The sequence below is a fragment of the Drosophila rhopaloa genome, unplaced genomic scaffold, assembly GCF_018152115.1.
Source record: "Drosophila rhopaloa isolate 14029-0021.01 unplaced genomic scaffold, ASM1815211v1 contig_2, whole genome shotgun sequence".
Classification (NCBI taxonomy): Eukaryota; Metazoa; Arthropoda; class Insecta; order Diptera; family Drosophilidae; genus Drosophila; species Drosophila rhopaloa.
In genome coordinates, this window is record NW_025335083.1 from 9,100,131 (window position 1) to 9,116,591 (window position 16,461).

The following is a 16,461-nucleotide window of genomic DNA, read 5'->3' on the forward strand; positions in this document are numbered from 1 at the left end:
TCTATTTGCTTAAATTAGTATTTGTCTAAGTTTCAGCTTTTCTCACCTATTTTTGAGAGTTATATTTTGTTAATATTTTGTTCGTGCTGTTTGCTCTATATTGTGATGTGTGCATTTATTCTACATCGTATTTGCCGTGCTCGCTTTTTTTCTGCGTTTTCTGTGTGACTGCTCTCGTCGCAAGCTTTATATTTAACATATTTATATATATTCCCCCGGCTCTGTTTTATTTGGATTCTATTTTATGCTGATGTCCACAATTCGACAGGTGTTGCAACCGTGAAAGATAGAAAAAAAGACACGGTTTTTATTGTGCATTTTTTCTCGTATTTATTCACCTTTTTATTTTCCTGGAGTTGTTGTATCGTATCAAATTAAAAGTTTCTGTATTGCAGTTACTCATTTTGTTGGTGTTGCAGGTTCAAGGAGGACCTGTGAAGAGCTCTTTAATTAGAGTTGAGGAAGAAATTTCCATTGCCAGCAGCAACAGCAACAGCAACAGCAGCAACAGCGGCAACAGCAACATCAGCAGCAGCAACAGCAACAGCAGCAGCAACAACAACAACTGAGCACGAGCAGCGACACGTGCTCTACATGTAAAATTGACAAGGTGACGAGGTTGGTGGAAAGGTGGGTTGTGGGTGAAAAGGAGCGGGGTCGAGTGTGAAAATCGCACCTGGAGAGGTGAGCAAAAGGGAGGCAGCTAGCTACTCTACGTGCTGATGTTGTTGCTGTGTCTGCATTTATGGCATTTTTTATGAATGATGCAGCAGCAACAGCAACAACAACAGCAGCAACAGCAACATTTGGCGTTGATGAAGTGCTGAAAGGCAACTGCAGCATGGAGTCCTTCCTCTTCTTCTCCCAGTTGTGTACGCTCTCTGCGCATTTGTTTATGAATTAATAAAATTTTAATTATGTTGCACAAATAATTGCTCACTTGTGCAGAAAAGCATGGAAAGCTGGCAAATAGGCGGCAACAACAAAATGCAAAATGTAAGCCGAAAACCAAAAACAACACGATAAGTGTAAATAGGAAATGCCCATAAAACCGAGTCCAAAGTGCATTTTAATGAATAATTGATCGAATGTGGAATGGAACCCCTATGGAAATTGGTAACTTTTTTTGTATTTATGAAATTTAATTACAAATTCCAAATGGGTTAAAAAGGCAACATCAAAGCATATTATCGAAACTGGCTTTTTATACCCAGTCACTATTTATTATTAATAATTATATTCTAATGTACCAGTTCCTCACTTTGAATAAACTTAATTTCGTCACTCTTTTAAGGTATCTCTAAAGTTCCCAAATATATAAAAAACAAACCATAATACGATCAATATTAGTAACAATAAAATTCTCCGAAGCGAGGGCATCAAGTGACTGACTCTTCCATACAATCAAAAATAACATACATTAACGTTCGTATAAACATTCAAACCAATCTTCTAAAATTTTCTCACACATAGCCAATGGAAAAAGACGACAGAAATTATGTACAATGTCTTCAAATTACACGAGTCTTATCATTTATTAAAATTCAGAGAATTTATTAAGAGAACCCCCGGTCGAGGAGCGCCAACAGCAGCAGAAAAGACCCCATAAAATAATATACATATTTAAATATATCGAATTTCGTTAAGTAAATACCAACGAACGCAAACTAAGCAAAAGGGAGAGGAAGACCCCCAAATATCAAACTATTTTGTACCTAATGTCCGAGAGGTTAAAGACATAACAAACGCAAACAACATGGGCACATAACAAAAAAAAATAACCAAAAAAAAAAAGAAAAGATTCCTGGTAAAGCTCAAATCCTGTTTACTTCCTTTTGAGCTACCTAAGCAACGAAAGCCAGAAGACGAAGCCACTAAATCTTCTATGGGTAGGTTTAGGAGATTCCTTTCAGCATCACAATGCCGTCCATATATCCCTACATCCATGTGTGCGAATCCCTGCTTATGTACACTTCTTTCATTTTCATATATCGTCTCGCCGCTGATTTATTATTTACTTTATAAGAAATGTTCCCCTGCGAAATCAAGTTTTGCTCTCGGCAGCTTTATTTTGATAGGGGAGCTATGAGGATCTGGAGGGGGTGTATAAAGTTTTGCTTAATTTGTGTGTCGAGGGAAGGGGATGGGCAGCTTCTATCCATTAGACGGCTGAAAGATGGGAACAAGCTGCTGCCGCTTCACGGAAATCTCGTTCAATTTCGCTTGATTGAATTTGCTCGCATTTTATTTTGACTTTCACCCATCAACTTTTGTACGTATATAGGTTTATGTTCGTTTTTCATCTTGTCAAATTTGACCACACACAGCCATCGCTTTAAAATATCAAGTTTAGATGAATATTTGTCGTGTAACCAGTAAATTGCATTGCAAGCGAATATATCAACATTATACAAACATATTGCTCACTACCTCTCTACTTCTACTCCAATTTCTCTGTATACTTGCCTCTTTAACCACAGAATTTATGGCTAGGAAATGAAACATAAACAGGAAAGGAAGTTGGCTAAAACAATGCGAATTTGTAATTCACTTATCAGGAATATAACAATTTTGGTAGTTAAAATTAAAACAAATAGTTGCTTACAAAATGGGATTATAACTACAAATCGACTTCAACATTTTAAACAATTTTTGAAGTGTTGAATATATTTGAAATTAAATATTAATAATTAAATAATATGAAATATTTTGTATTAATTTATATTGAGCAAACGGCAAATATTGATAAAGAAATAGTAAAATATAAAACCACAATTGGTTTTTTATATTAATAATTTTTTTGACAGCATTAAGACAAAGGCATTTAATTGCTTTTAAAAATATAACTCTGATTCGTTTAATTATTTTTAATCAATGATAAGTACTTATACTTTCACATATATGTACACAAGTAAGTAAGCTATTCATTGTCTTTATTCATTATGTTTTTATTTAATTGCGATCACCCCTGTTTTTAAATTAGCAAGCTATGTTTAACCAGTGCCTTTGGCCAAGCGCTTCACAACATATAATTAAATTATGTGAATTCACACCGTAACCCAGTAATTTATTGTATGATTCATGGGTTACCAACTCCACCGGATATAACCGAATAGCCCGCTTGTGTGAAGAGCATTAGCCATCAGCTAGAAGCAAAAGCGTGTTAGCCAAGCTGGAGGAAAAGCTTGTGAAGATTGCAATGAAGTCGCTACCTGGGTGGAGTTTTATTGCAGCCAGCTACCTACCACCACCCACTACTAACCATGGAAAACACCTTCCAACCCCCCACCACCACCACTGGTAATGGCATGAAAAACCGCAGAAAATTGCTGTACATCGGGAGAAAATCCAAGTTAAGCTAAGCTCGTGTAGATGAAACTGGCTTTTTGCACAATGAGATTTATTTATCGTGATTGTGCGCTTAATTGAAAATTGTTTGCGAGCAGCTAGACTCGGAAGGAGGGAATCCGAGATGTGGGGACCACCGCCTGAGATTGTTGGGCGCAACAGGAGGCGCTCTTTGGGACCGTATATCACCATGACCCAACTGGGGACTCACTCTGCCTAACGGTATTTTTAACACACATTTATTGACACACATTTTAGGGCTGCCATTGCATAGCCATCCCCTCCCCCACTTTCAGTTACCAGGATCCCAGATCCAGATACCCATCCTCCTTTGGCCAGACAATTTGTCAACGACATGGCAATGATACAGCACAAGAAAAGCGACAGCGGGAAAACTGTAGCCAACTGTAGCAAAATGAAAATGTCAGCGGCAGCACCAACAACAACAACAACCCCACCCAATCCATCGAAATAGTTAAGTAGATACGAGCCCAGTGAATGGAATCCATCAACCGCCCATGGTGCCGCACGGTATCCAACTGGCAGCCAACCGAAGAAGCCTTTTCAATCACATTACTGAGTGCCGGGCGGAGTCCTCCAGGGCAAATGGGTTGGGTTCTGGATCCCTGGGAGCTACTTAGCATCCCGACTGGAATCGCAAAACCTTTTCCAAAAGGAACCCACCATAAAGTTGAATATTTTAGGAGGACTCCAGAAGTTAACAGATGGCCTTGTTCACAACTTAACTATATCGAAGCGTTGTCTATTATTTTTTGTTAGTCAATTGAAATACAATTTATAGCACTTATTAATTAAATTAATTTGAACCTACAATAATAATTTTTATGGCCACAATATATATATTTTACAGAAAAAAAAATTTTCGAAATTTTACTTGTTGTTTGCTTATAAATGATTTTAAAATCCTAAGGATAATAAGTGTCAAAGAAATTGCAGAAGCCTTCAATTAACAACAGTTAGAAAATGAACAAAGTTGAAGATCATAGCTAAAAGCAAGATCAGCTGTAAATTAAGTTTTAGTAAGAACAAACTCTTAAAACCATAAGGATTAAGATTAGGATAAGTTGTTTTTTCTTTATTAACTTAACATTATTATTATTTTCATTTAATTTTTTTAAATCAAAGGTTTTTCGTTTTACATTTTTTAATAATCTTTAATAATTTTAAAAGCTCATGATGTTTAATTTCTAAGTTCCTACTACCTTTACTTAATTTAAAGCTTTTGTAGCTAATTATTTATTTGGGAAAACAAGATGAGAGCATATGCTTCCAGTCCACACAACGTGGAACCACGACCACCCAAATAAGCAATGGTATTATAGAGATCTCAGCCACACACACCCCACAAAGCGGCCATCACCACCCCATCTAGAATTAGCTCTCGCTTTCTCTGTTGGGGGTACAGGAAAATTCCACGAGCAACAAGAATGGAAAGTACTTTACAGGATAAGCGCCCCGTGGCATCCTCGAAAAGCCCACCCACCCGTTGTTTTCGAATTGATTTTGTTATGTGAAGTGCAGCCCCTCTTATAAATACCACTCCCTGCCAAATTGTTTCATCTCTGCTTTTGACTTGTTGCGTTTTCCATTTGATTGCCTGGCCGCAAGCTTGAGTTTATGATATGGAAATCAATTTGCCTCTTTCCCACAATTAGAGTTAAGATTTTGGCCTGTTGCAGCGCTAAGCCATCAAGTGAATCCGGCATAAAAAAATGTTCAGGAAAACAGGCGAATAAGAAGTTCTTTATGGGCGAGGGCGTGCCCACTGCCAAATGGCAGTTAAAGCTCAAGATGATGAATAAGCACAGTGGGACGAGGTTTCTCAGAGGGTAGTAATGATATCTTGCAACTAAAAATTGGAATTGGAATCCTATTGTCTGTATAAAAATAAAATTTTTATTTATTATGCTTTTAATGTAATAAAAAAGTTAATATTTTCTTTTGTCAAAATCAAATGTTATATTACATATGATATGCAAAATTGTGTTGTTAGAAAGATAAAATTGACAAGCATATTTTCCCTTGTTCTTTGTTCTAATCCAATCTATACATATGTGTAGATTAAAAAAAAGGGAATTAAAAAATAAACAAATCATTTTAAAAATAAGAATCTGGTATCAAATACGCTTGAAGGAAAGACTTTAACCACTGTGCTTGCAATGAAACGTGTGAATTTTATGAGCTCGCTGAATTTTAAATGGGTCTCCAATTTAATGACGAATTCTGCAGTGAGTGAACGAGAGGGAATCGTAAAAAGGTGGACCGAGAGAAAGGGAGGGAAGAAAGTTTTATAAAAATTTCAGTCTTCGTTTGCCGTGTTTTCATTTTCCGGTTTGTACCTTTCCCCCTTTTCCTTTTCCGCTGAATCAGTTAACACCGCCTTCCTCGTTTTGGCCGCTTAACGGGTGTCGTCTGCTCGCTGCTTGCGTCAATTACTTAATTTTAATGGCCTTTATTATGCATACACAAACACACACGTTGTCGCCGAGGAGCTCGCATGAATATGCACACAGATTGGAAAGTGTAAAACACTCACATTTACAAGCTCATAAACAATCCCGGCAACGTTGGAGCCCATTAAAAAAACAGTCAACACAACTCGAGTTGAGGCCACAAGTCGATAAGCGAAGGAGTAAACTGGGGTGGTAAGATGCTGTCAATATCCCTGGAAAAACTCAAGGATGGCAGGGGATATGAGCCAAAGATTAAAGGCTAATGTTATACAAAAAAAATGTGGCTTAATTCTAAAGAGATACACAAATATATTTTTCTATTTTTCGATTATTGAGAAAACAAACATCCTAAAACAAATTTCTTCCAATAAAGGTAAATTCTCCATTTATTTGTCATACTATTTATTTGATCATATCGTTTCTAACTTCATACATATATACATATAACGACAGACGACCATTATTGAATTCGTATACCATTAAATAAATGTACATATGTGCCATTTATTACAAAGCAACAAAATAATGCAAATTTTACCAAATGGACACAAAAATTAATAAAATATAAATTAGTTATTGATTTGAATTAAATTACATAGTAGCTTAAAACTAATTTATAAAGAGCTATGAAAAGAATTTATAAAATGTTCAAAAAACCTTTTTATTATTTGAAGATTTTTTTAGATATTTTTATTTTAATACTTTTAAAAGTACTAAAATTATTTCTTCATTGAAAATATTTTATATATGAATGGATTGGATTTATGAAAAATTACATCTAAAATGTTTCAAAGCAGTAGAGTGCTATCTTTTATTAGTTAGTAATAATTTTAACATAAATATACCTCTGTTTTCAAAATATTTATAATGATATGTTTAAATACATATTACATAAATATTAATACAGAAAATCTTCATAAATAAACAATTATTTTCTCCTTTTATTGCTGACAGTGAATATTTTTTAAGGTATTTATTAGCTTATTAAAAAGAGCACTACACATCCAGATTGACACTTAGCCAAGCCTTTAAGTTTTCCAATTCTAGACCTGCCTCCACATAAAAATACTTTTAAAATCTAAAGAAAACTCACCTCAAAAGTCCAAATTGATTCCAAAGTGCAATTAGATTTCTTCCCCAAGAGTTTCTAATATTTTAACGGATTTCATCGACGTCTTGTGATTACACATAAATATAACGATGCATGAAATTTGTTTGTATATATTCCACTTGTTGCCAACGGCACACGCGTGTGTGTGTATGTATGTGCTTTCCTTTTTTTGTTTATAACGCGTCTGCCGACGAGACGCCCAGCAACAAATAAACAAAAGCCGAAGGCGACGACAGCAACAACATCAACTTTGGCGACAAAAACAACAACGACGCAGGTGTCGCAGACGTGTGACGTTGTTGCTGTAATTTGTTATTGTTTTTGTATGCTGCGAGTTATCAGAAAACGAAGACACCAACACAAGCACAAAGTAACATCACACGCACAAAACCGTAAAAATATTTCAGTCACAATAAAACAAACAATTTGTTTATAATTGTATGTGCTCCATTATGCGGTGTGAATTTATTCACGAAACGTTATTGTTATAAAAACTAAATAGCTGGCTGGCCACGGAACATATTTTGTAAGACTGACAAAGTTTTAACAACACAACAGTTAACAATTTCTTTTGTTATAAAAAGCGTAAAGATTTTTAAGGTCGGCAAACAACTAAAAGGTGTACGGGTATTTACCAGCACTAGGCAATCAGCTGTTTGCGGATAACTAACAGATGGTTAACAGTTGTGTTACATTATGGTGCTGCCAGCAGTAAGTTTTATGAATGTAATTCTTAAGAAACTGAAAATAAGGAGATATAAGATAATTAATCTTGAAAACTTTTTTTTTGGATATTAGTTGAATATATTCTAAAATTTTTACAGAAGCATTTACCTTGTTCCTCACCAATTGGCAGCTCTGTTATAACAGCTGCTTTTCCATGGCCACTTACCAACACTGCGCCACATGCTTAAGAATAAAACTTTTTGTTGCCTTTTGCGGCTGATTTGTCACTGCCCGATTATCTCGCCAGTTAAACCCTCCATATATGATATTTAAACTAAATCTTAAGAAGCCATGAGTGCCAGCGAGGAGTTCCAGAGCTGGCTAAATGAGCAGCTGCGAAAACTGAATACGGACGAGAACATTTTCGGGTCGTATATTGTTGGCATTTTGGAAGGCGATGAAACGACTGAGGAAAAAACCGAGGCTCTCGAAGGCATTCTCAGCGAAACTGGGGTAAGTCAAGCATTATGGAAAAACCCACTTAAAAACAAACACATTTCCGCTTTGTAGGCTGCCAATATCGACGAACTCGTGGGCACCATTCTCCAGAAATGGCTACAAAGTCATCCCAGCGCCGATGATCCGCCCAAGAAAGGTCTGGACATCGATGTGAATGCCCAATTGGCCAAGTTGCTGGAGCAACAGAAGCTGCAACCCGCCGTAAACAAGGAGCGCGAATACACGGAGGAGGAGCGCCGCATCAAGCAGCAGATTCTCGCCCAGTACTCCCAGGTTACTATCGCCAAAATCCCAACTTATCCGGTTTTCACAGCATTTTAAATGCCAAATTTTCAGTCCTCGCTTTTGTGTTATTCAATAGCCACTTTAGCATAATGTATTCAAAGATGATATTGCTTTTATTATACCCTTGCAGAGGGTATTATAATTTTGGTCAAAAGTGTGCAACGCAGTGAAGGAGGCATCTCCGACCCTATAAAGTATATATATTCTTGATCAGGATCACCTCCTGAGTTGATATAGCCATGTCCGTCTGTCCGTCTGTCCGTCTGTCCGTCTGTCCGTCCGTCCGTCTGTCCGTCTGTCTGTCCGTCTGTCTGTTTCTACGCGAACTAGTCTCTCAGTTTTAAAGCTATCGAATTGAAACTTTGCACACACCCTTCTTTTTTTTGCACGCAGTATATAAGTCGGAACGGCCGGGATCGGACGACTATATCCTATAGCTGTCATATAACTGAACGATCGGAAATGCCATAACTTTGGTGTTTGTAAAGTTAGGAAGTTGAGATTTTCTATAGGTTTTATTTTTGGCCAATCAATCTGACCTACCGAATTTCATGAGAATCGGCCGACTATATCTTATAGCTGCCATATAACTGAACGATCGGAAATGCCATAACTTTGGTGTTTGTTAAGTTAGGAAGTTGGAATTTTCTATGGGTTTTATTTTTAGCCAATCAATCCGACCTATCAAATTTCATAAGGATCGGCCGACTATATCCTATAGCTGCCATATAACTGAACGATCGGAAATGCCATAACTTTGGTGTTTTTAAAGTTAGGAAGTTGGGATTTTTGATGAGTAGTAAGAATGCATCATATGAATAATTTTGGAGAATATAATTTACAGAGTATTCTGCAAGGGTATATCAACTTCGGCTCCGCCCGAAGTTAGCTTTCCTTTCTTGTTTTTTTTATTAATCGTTGATTTTTCTCAACACAGCACTTTATCCTACTTAGTTCACTGACGAACATCATTTAAAAGTGCGCAGACTTCATTCCAAAACATACCTTTATATTTTATTACTATAATTCGGTTTTTGTGCTTTATTATTAGCCTGAGTACTCAAATTACTGTCCAAAAAAATCCAATATCATTTGGTTTTCTCAGCTTTTTCTTGAACTCAATTTATTTTAGTGATTTTTATAGCATACTAGATTCAAAGATTCTTCTGTTTGTATTCGTGTTTTTATTATTTTATTTGTATGCTTCTTTAGCAAGGGCTTAAATTGCCTAAAAGATGATAATTATTCTAGTAACTATAAATTATAACTTTATTTTTGGGTGAACAAGTTTATTTACAGCAATAAGTTTTTAACTAGTTTGTTATTTTTGACAAAAACAAAAGCTTACCTCTTACCACTCCACAGACTGCTGTTGTGAACCAGGATGATGACGCTTCCGAGTCGGAAAGTGATGATGAAAGTGGAGTCCTCGCCAAGAATACCAACAAATCCGATGTCCAGGCGCTCGCCAAGGAAAAACGGGAGCAGGCTCGAATGGACAGCGCCGCCAAAAAGCAAAAGGACAAGGACGATCGCGAAAAGCAGAAGCAACTGCGCGAGGAAAAGAAGGAGAAGCGCAAAACCGTCAAAGGCGAGCGGCGTCGGTAACCGTCCTCAAGTGCAAATTTTAAGTCTCTTCCTATACAAACCGATTTATACAACTTTGTAAAGTACTTATCGCTTATATGCAAAGGCAGACAGAAAGTGTTTGCATATATACGATATTTGCAGCAGAGCTAAATAAAATACAGTAACTGTCAACATGCGTTGCATATAGGCGAAATTAGCATATAATGCATATAAGCGATGTATAATGAATGTATTACAATTGAAACACCAAATTTTTAAATTGATATTTTTCAAGTGAGTGACTTTTCTTTTGTTTTTTTCATGTTGTTTCTGGCTCCTTTAATTTACTAAATTAAATTTAAAGTTGTCTTCACATGGCTGCTGTTATAAGGAAATTTGTTGTTTAACGCTAACTTGGCCAACTAGTTTTAATTACTAAAGAAAATGTTAGTGTTGCGTATATTTAATAGTTGTTTAAGATTCGGCCTCATCTGGCTTTTCTTCTTCCGCCTCCGAAGCTTCTTCTTTGTCCGATGCTGAGGACTTATCCCTCTCTGATTGTAGTTCCTCGGAGATTTTCTTAACCGCCTCGAGATCGTGTAGTTTAATGCGTCTATTGTTGGGATCCAAGCAGTTGACTTTGACCTCTATGAAGTCGCTCGTCTGCTGATCATCCCAACTGGAATACTAGAAGATCGAAATAATAATAAATAAATAATTTCCTGTAAGGTCTGAGAAGTAATCGGTTGTCACTATCTTAAAACACTCAATTTGTTTATAAAAAAATACTTCAAATTTTGAGTCATACTCATTTTTAAAACCTTTTTACTAGACAACAACATGTTTTTAACGAATTAATTATTACATTTTTGAACTGGATTCAAAAAACATGGTGCCATTAAGGCTAGATTGTTTTTTCACAAACAATATTAGTTATTGTTGGTTTTTACATATTTTTTTGATGTGACAACCGTTGTTTAAGAATATCCGACTTACCACCGAACTGGAGGTGAAGAGCAGTTCCTCCTCCTCAGAGGCCGACTTTACACGCAGATACTTCTGGAGTAGATTCGTCTGTTCGTCCTTTCGCCACAGACACAATCGATTGTTCTTCAGCCAGTCGTTTTCCAACAGATCAGACTTCTTCACCAGCAAATCCAATTGATTCAGCTTTACGAACTGTTTCTTGGGTGGCAGACTTTGGGGTCTTTTTGAAGTGCTGGTCGAGGGAAAGTCGAAGTCGTCGTCGCTGGGATCCGTTTCTATTTCTAGGTCATCCTCGTCCTCCGACTCCTCGTCGCTCACCTTGGCCATGCGGCGCTTTGCCTTCGAGGCTGTGGCAGCCGTTGATTTCCGCTTTCTGCCGCCATCGGAACCAGATGGCTTGGTCGGACGTTTCTTAGTGGGCCGCCAGTCCTCCTCCGAATCGGAATCATCGTCCGGACTGAAGTCGTCCTCGTCGCTCTCCTCGAAAGTGGTGGTCACCAGTTCCGTGCGACTCCGCATCCTGCTGGGAAAATTCTCTACTCCTGCTGCTCCTGGTTGGCCGACCGCTAAATCCTGCAGCGGCTACTGCTGCTGCTGTGGCTGCTGCGTCTCAAAGCTGACTGAAAATTTTATTGTTGACTCCGAAAAGCCCATTCCATTACCCGCACAAGGGGGTCTCCCTGATTTATCCTTCGAGGGTTGCAGCTCGTCCTCTCTCGCAATTTAAGCTTTTTTATTGCAGAGCTTTTCAGTGTTGCATCTTTTATAAGGCAATTCGTGAAAGTTTGGTACAAGAAGCTTATAAAATTGCTCTCGAAAGGAGTCCTGCAATACATCCTTAAAGCTTTTAACCGAATCGCATGAGCTTGATCTTTTCGGACTTCGTCAAAACTGTGTCAGAGCTTAAATCTCTTATGCATTTTTCCGAAATTAAAATATATATATATTTGTTTCTAATCAACAGTTGGCACTTCCCGCTCAGCTAATTATGTTATCTTATTATTTAGCAGATACAATATATTGCGTTCAAGACACAAATTATTCTAATATGTAGGCTTTTACCCAAAAAAAATATACAATAGTTGTCAATTAGATTTCATTTTAAAACAAATGTAGGCCAACTGTTGGGATATTAGGATATAATATTTTCCAAGACGCTTAAAGATTAACAAAATATTTTCTACTGAATTCCGTGTTTGGTAAAGTAATGGACTTCGGAAGTCCAGTTATGGGCCGCCTTTTAACAACACATCGGAAACTTGAAAATAAATAGTATGAAAATGGGTCAAAAATTGGACCAACGCTAAAATAAAAAATTTTGATGCAGATTTTTTGGGAATCAAATTACGAGTCTTCAGAGGTGTGCCACTTTGAAATCGGATAAAATTTGGTAAAGTTATGGACTTCGGAAGTCCAGTTGTGGGCCACCTTTTAACAACACATCGGAAACTTTGAAATAAATGACATGAAAATGGGTCAAAAATTGGACCAACGCTAAAATGAAAAATTTTGATGCAGATTTTCTGAGAATCAAATTACGAGTCTGCAGAGGTATGCCACTTTGAAATCGGATAAAATTTGGTAAAGTTATGGACTTCGGAAGTCCAGTTGTGGGCCACCTTTTAACAACACATCGGAAACTTTGAAATAAATGACATGAAAATGGGTCAAAAATTTGACCAACGCTAAAATGAAAAATTTTGATGCAGATTTTTTGAGAATCAAATTACGAGTCTTCAGAGGTATGCCACTTTGAAATTGGATAAAATTTGGTAAAGTTATGGACTTCGGAAGTCCAGTTATGGTCCACCTTTTAACAACACATCGGAAACTTTGAAATAAATGACATGAAAATGGGTCAAAAATTGGACAAACGCTAAAATAAAAAATTTTGATGCAGATTTTTTGGGAATCAAATTACGAGTCTTCAGAGGTATGCCACTTTGAAATCGGATCAAATTTGGTAAAGTTATGGACTTCGGAAATCCAGTTATGGGCCACCTTTTAACAACACATCGGAAACTTGGAAATAAATGACATGAAAATGGGTCAAAAATTGGACCAACGCTTAAATAAAAAATTTTGATGAAGATTTTTTGGGAATAAAATTACGAGTCGTTAGAGGTATGCCACTTTGAAATCGGATAAAATTTGGTATAGTTATGGACTTTGGAAGTCCAGTTATGGGCCACCTTTTAACAACACATCGGAAACTTGGAAATAAATGACATGAAAATGGGTCAAAAATTTGATCAACGCTAAAATGGAAAATTTAAATGCAGATTTTTTGGGAATCAAATTACGAGTCTTTAGAGGTATGCCACTTTGAAATCGGATAAAATTTGGTAAAGTTATGGACTTCGGAAGTCCAGTTATGGGCCACCTTTTAACAACACATCGGAAACTTGGAAGTAAATGACATGAAAATGGGTCAAAAATTGAACCAACACTAAAATGAAAAATGTTGATGCAGATTTTTTGGGAATCAAATTACGAGTCTTTAGAGGTATGCCACTTTGAAATCGGATAAAATTTGGTAAAGTTATGGACTTCGGAAGTCCAGTTATGGGCCACCTTTTAACAACACATCGGAAACTTGCAAATAAATGACATGAAAATGGGTCAAAAATTTGATCAACGCTGAAATGGAAAATTTAAATGAAGATTTTTTGGGAATCAAATTACGAGTCTTCAGAGGTATGCCACATTGAAATCGGATAAAATTTGGTAAAGTTATGGACTTCGGAAGTTCAGTTATGGGCCACCTTTTAACAACACATCGGAAACTTTGAAATAAATGACATGAAAATGGGTCAAAAATTGGACCAACGCTAAAATGAAAAATTTTGATGCAGATTTTTTGAGAATCAAATTACGAGTCTTTAGAGGTATGCCACTTTGAAATCGGATAAAATTTGGTAAAGTTCTGAACTTCGGAAGTCCAGTTATGGGCCACCTTTTAACAACACATCGGAAACTTGCAAATAAATGACATGAAAATGGGTCAAAAATTTGATCAACGCTGAAATGGAAAATTTAAATGAAGATTTTTTGGGAATCAAATTACGAGTCTTCAGAGGTATGCCACATTGAAATCGGATAAAATTTGGTAAAGTTATAGACTTCGGAAGTTCAGTTATGGGCCACCTTTTAACAACACATCGGAAACTTTGAAATAAATGACATGAAAATGGGTCAAAAATTGGACCAACGCTAAAATGAAAAATTTTGATGCAGATTTTTTGAGAATCAAATTACGAGTCTTTAGAGGTATGCCACTTTGAAATCGGATAAAATTTAGTAAAGTTATGGAATTCGGAAGTCCAGTTATGGGCCAGCCATGTCCGTCTGTCCGTCCGTCTGTTTCTACGCAAACTAGTCCTTCAGTTTTAAAGCTATCTGCGGAGCGGACTTAAATTTGGTAGGAAAATATTTTTATCTCACTCAGTTTGTACTGAAAATTCTATCGGCGTATTCAAAATCGGATCGAATTTGGTCAGCATACTTACCATTTAAATGCAAAAGATATCCCAAATATACATATTTATTTCGCTTTCCTCTCGGACCTTTTATTTCCCAATTAAAGTCGACATCGCTTAGATTTTTCTCTAATGCATATTTTATTTAAACATTTACATAAAGCTGGACATTGGAGCACACACACTGAGAGTACTACTACATAATTATTATTTAGTTATTATTTTCTATCTTCGTTGAAGTATTTTCTATGCAAATAATTTCCAAACTTTCCATCAAGTTGACTAATTTACCGCTTATATGCTTTTTAAACTAGTGGGGAGTGATCAATCCTCCATCGATTTGGATTATTCTTAGACCTTTAGGCGCTATACACGCGTGGGCGTGCCATATATAGCCGCTGATCCGACTCCGGATCCGAGTCCACCATTATTCCGGCGCTGGGCGAGGGGCGAGGCTGGTTGGGGTGTCGGTCCATTGTTGTTGTTGAGGCGACGCTGCTGGCTGTCCGAATAGGCGCGTTCTACAAGTTGGGGAAAGGGTCTCTTTATCTATACCTTCTGGTGGATATATTTCCCGATCCCGATTCCGATCGTCATGCACTATTGGAGCAGCTCTGCCCCAGAATTTGTGAAACATGCACATTATGGTTTTTGGGGAGTTTACCACATATTTTCTGATTCTTCTTTAAATTGATAACATGCAAAAGTAAAATGGTAAAAAATATATATTATAGAAGGAGGGTTACAAAGGATGATTTCAATAAAACATGAATGATAAGTGGGGGTGTGTTTTATTTTAAAACTTAAAACATTTCAAATAATACAGTTTTATAATAACAAAAAAGTCAAATGCAACCCTTGATTAACATAAAAAATGAAAATATTTTCAGTTTCTAAACTAAATGTTTTTAAAATGCATTAAATATAGACTACATTATTATACAATCAAATATAAAATAATTATATTTATAGGTACATATGTCTTTTGTCATAATAAATAAAAAAAATATTGAAAGAAAAGTCCAAGTATTGTTTGATATTTGACTTAAATTTAAAACAAAAATAAATTTGATTTGAGTGATTGATTTAAAATAATTGAAGAATAAATTTAACAATTAAAATATAATTTTAAAAACACTAAAACTAGATATATTAAAAACAAATCTTATCTTAAGCATTCCAATAGTAAAACCAAACCAAATGATCTCAAAGCCATCCCATAACCATGCCAGATGAATGATGAGTAATGCAAGCAAAACCGTATAAATCCTCGAACCTACCTCGGAACTTGAGACCCTGGGCTTCGTTGATGATGGCGGCCAGAGCAGGATGTTGGTACCGCTCCCGGAAAATGGCCGAACCGTTCATCCGATCCGATCCGGTGCCATTGGTGTTGCCATTTAGTGTTCCCATGTTGCCGTTCCCATTGCCATGGTGCATCATCATCAGCTTGTGCTGCGGCGTATGTTGGGGCGTCAGTGAAGTGGGGGGCGTGGCATTGCCGTTCTTATAGTAGCGATTCTGGTTGGGATCGTAGTTGGCCTGCTCTTGATTCTGATTGAGCCGATTGGCCATCTTGATCGAGGCACAGCGATCCTCCTCGTTGTTGCGCATCTTTAGGATACGCTGATCCTGCACTGAGTATCGCGATCCATGCAAGGAATTCAGCTGATTGAGATTGCTGACCTGGCTGCTCAGTTTCTTGGCCCGAAAACTTCCACCCGGCGAGGAGTTGTTCAGCAGCGTTCCCCTCGAGGAGCTGCCATTCGTCTCGGTGCTATCCCTGCTCGCCTCCCGATAACTCGAGGGGCGGTGTGTCGAAGGGGGCGTGTCCAGGCCACTATCATGGGCCGAACAGTCCAGTTCGGTTTTGGCCAGGCCAACATTACTGCCTCCGCCAACGGGTAACATGGGTTGAACTAAAGAAAAGGGCATAACATGTATAAATATTGATGTTCAAAGTATAAAAGGTGAAGATGGTAGTAAACGGTGCATCTGCTAAAAGTTTTTAGTTTTCTATCTC

At 37.1% G+C, this 16,461-nt stretch overlaps 3 protein-coding genes across 7 annotated transcripts in view; 1 reads left to right on the top strand and 2 right to left on the bottom strand.

The window, feature by feature from the left end:
- Positions 1 to 7,823: 7,823 nt before the first annotated feature.
- LOC108040789 (coiled-coil domain-containing protein 43) lies at positions 7,824 to 10,256 on the top strand. The gene is made up of 3 exons (XM_017118399.1): positions 7,824 to 8,112; positions 8,170 to 8,391; positions 9,769 to 10,256. Exons 1-3 carry the CDS (start codon positions 7,951 to 7,953, stop codon positions 10,009 to 10,011), a joined length of 627 nt encoding a protein of 208 aa, XP_016973888.1. The 5' UTR covers positions 7,824 to 7,950; the 3' UTR covers positions 10,012 to 10,256.
- Positions 10,257 to 10,367: 111 nt separating this feature from the next.
- Positions 10,368 to 11,557, bottom strand: LOC108040788. Its single transcript, XM_017118397.1, has 2 exons — positions 10,969 to 11,557; positions 10,368 to 10,659 (listed from the first exon to the last, which is right to left on the bottom strand). Exons 1-2 carry the CDS (start codon positions 11,476 to 11,478, stop codon positions 10,447 to 10,449), a joined length of 723 nt encoding a protein of 240 aa, XP_016973886.1. The 5' UTR covers positions 11,479 to 11,557; the 3' UTR covers positions 10,368 to 10,446.
- Positions 11,558 to 14,555: 2,998 nt separating this feature from the next.
- Positions 14,556 to 16,461, bottom strand: part of LOC108040763 — a 46,861-nt gene continuing 44,955 nt past the window's right edge. For 3 of the 5 annotated variants that reach the window (XM_017118352.1, XM_017118350.1, XM_017118353.1), the window contains 2 exons: positions 15,719 to 16,357; positions 14,556 to 14,959 (listed from right to left, as the gene is read on the bottom strand). In XM_017118352.1, the coding sequence (XP_016973841.1) occupies positions 14,805 to 14,959; positions 15,719 to 16,357 (794 nt within the window). In that variant the 3' untranslated portion in view covers positions 14,556 to 14,804. Of the gene's footprint in view, positions 15,122 to 15,718; positions 16,358 to 16,461 lie in introns of all 5 variants that reach the window. The other 2 variants (XM_017118351.1, XM_017118355.1) reach the window with 2 other exon arrangements.

Excerpts from the sequence above, each read along its gene's own strand:
- LOC108040788 (XM_017118397.1), bottom strand. The coding sequence starts at position 11,478 with ATGCGGAGTCGCACGGAACTGGTGACCACCACTTTCGAGGAGAGCGAC. Across the intron at positions 10,660-10,968 it reads TCTTCACCTCCAGTTCGGTG|TATTCCAGTTGGGATGATCA; the intron begins GTAAGTCGGATA and ends TCGATCTTCTAG.
- LOC108040789 (XM_017118399.1), top strand. The coding sequence starts at position 7,951 with ATGAGTGCCAGCGAGGAGTTCCAGAGCTGGCTAAATGAGCAGCTGCGA. Across the intron at positions 8,113-8,169 it reads GCATTCTCAGCGAAACTGGG|GCTGCCAATATCGACGAACT; the intron begins GTAAGTCAAGCA and ends TCCGCTTTGTAG. Across the intron at positions 8,392-9,768 it reads TTCTCGCCCAGTACTCCCAG|ACTGCTGTTGTGAACCAGGA; the intron begins GTTACTATCGCC and ends ACCACTCCACAG.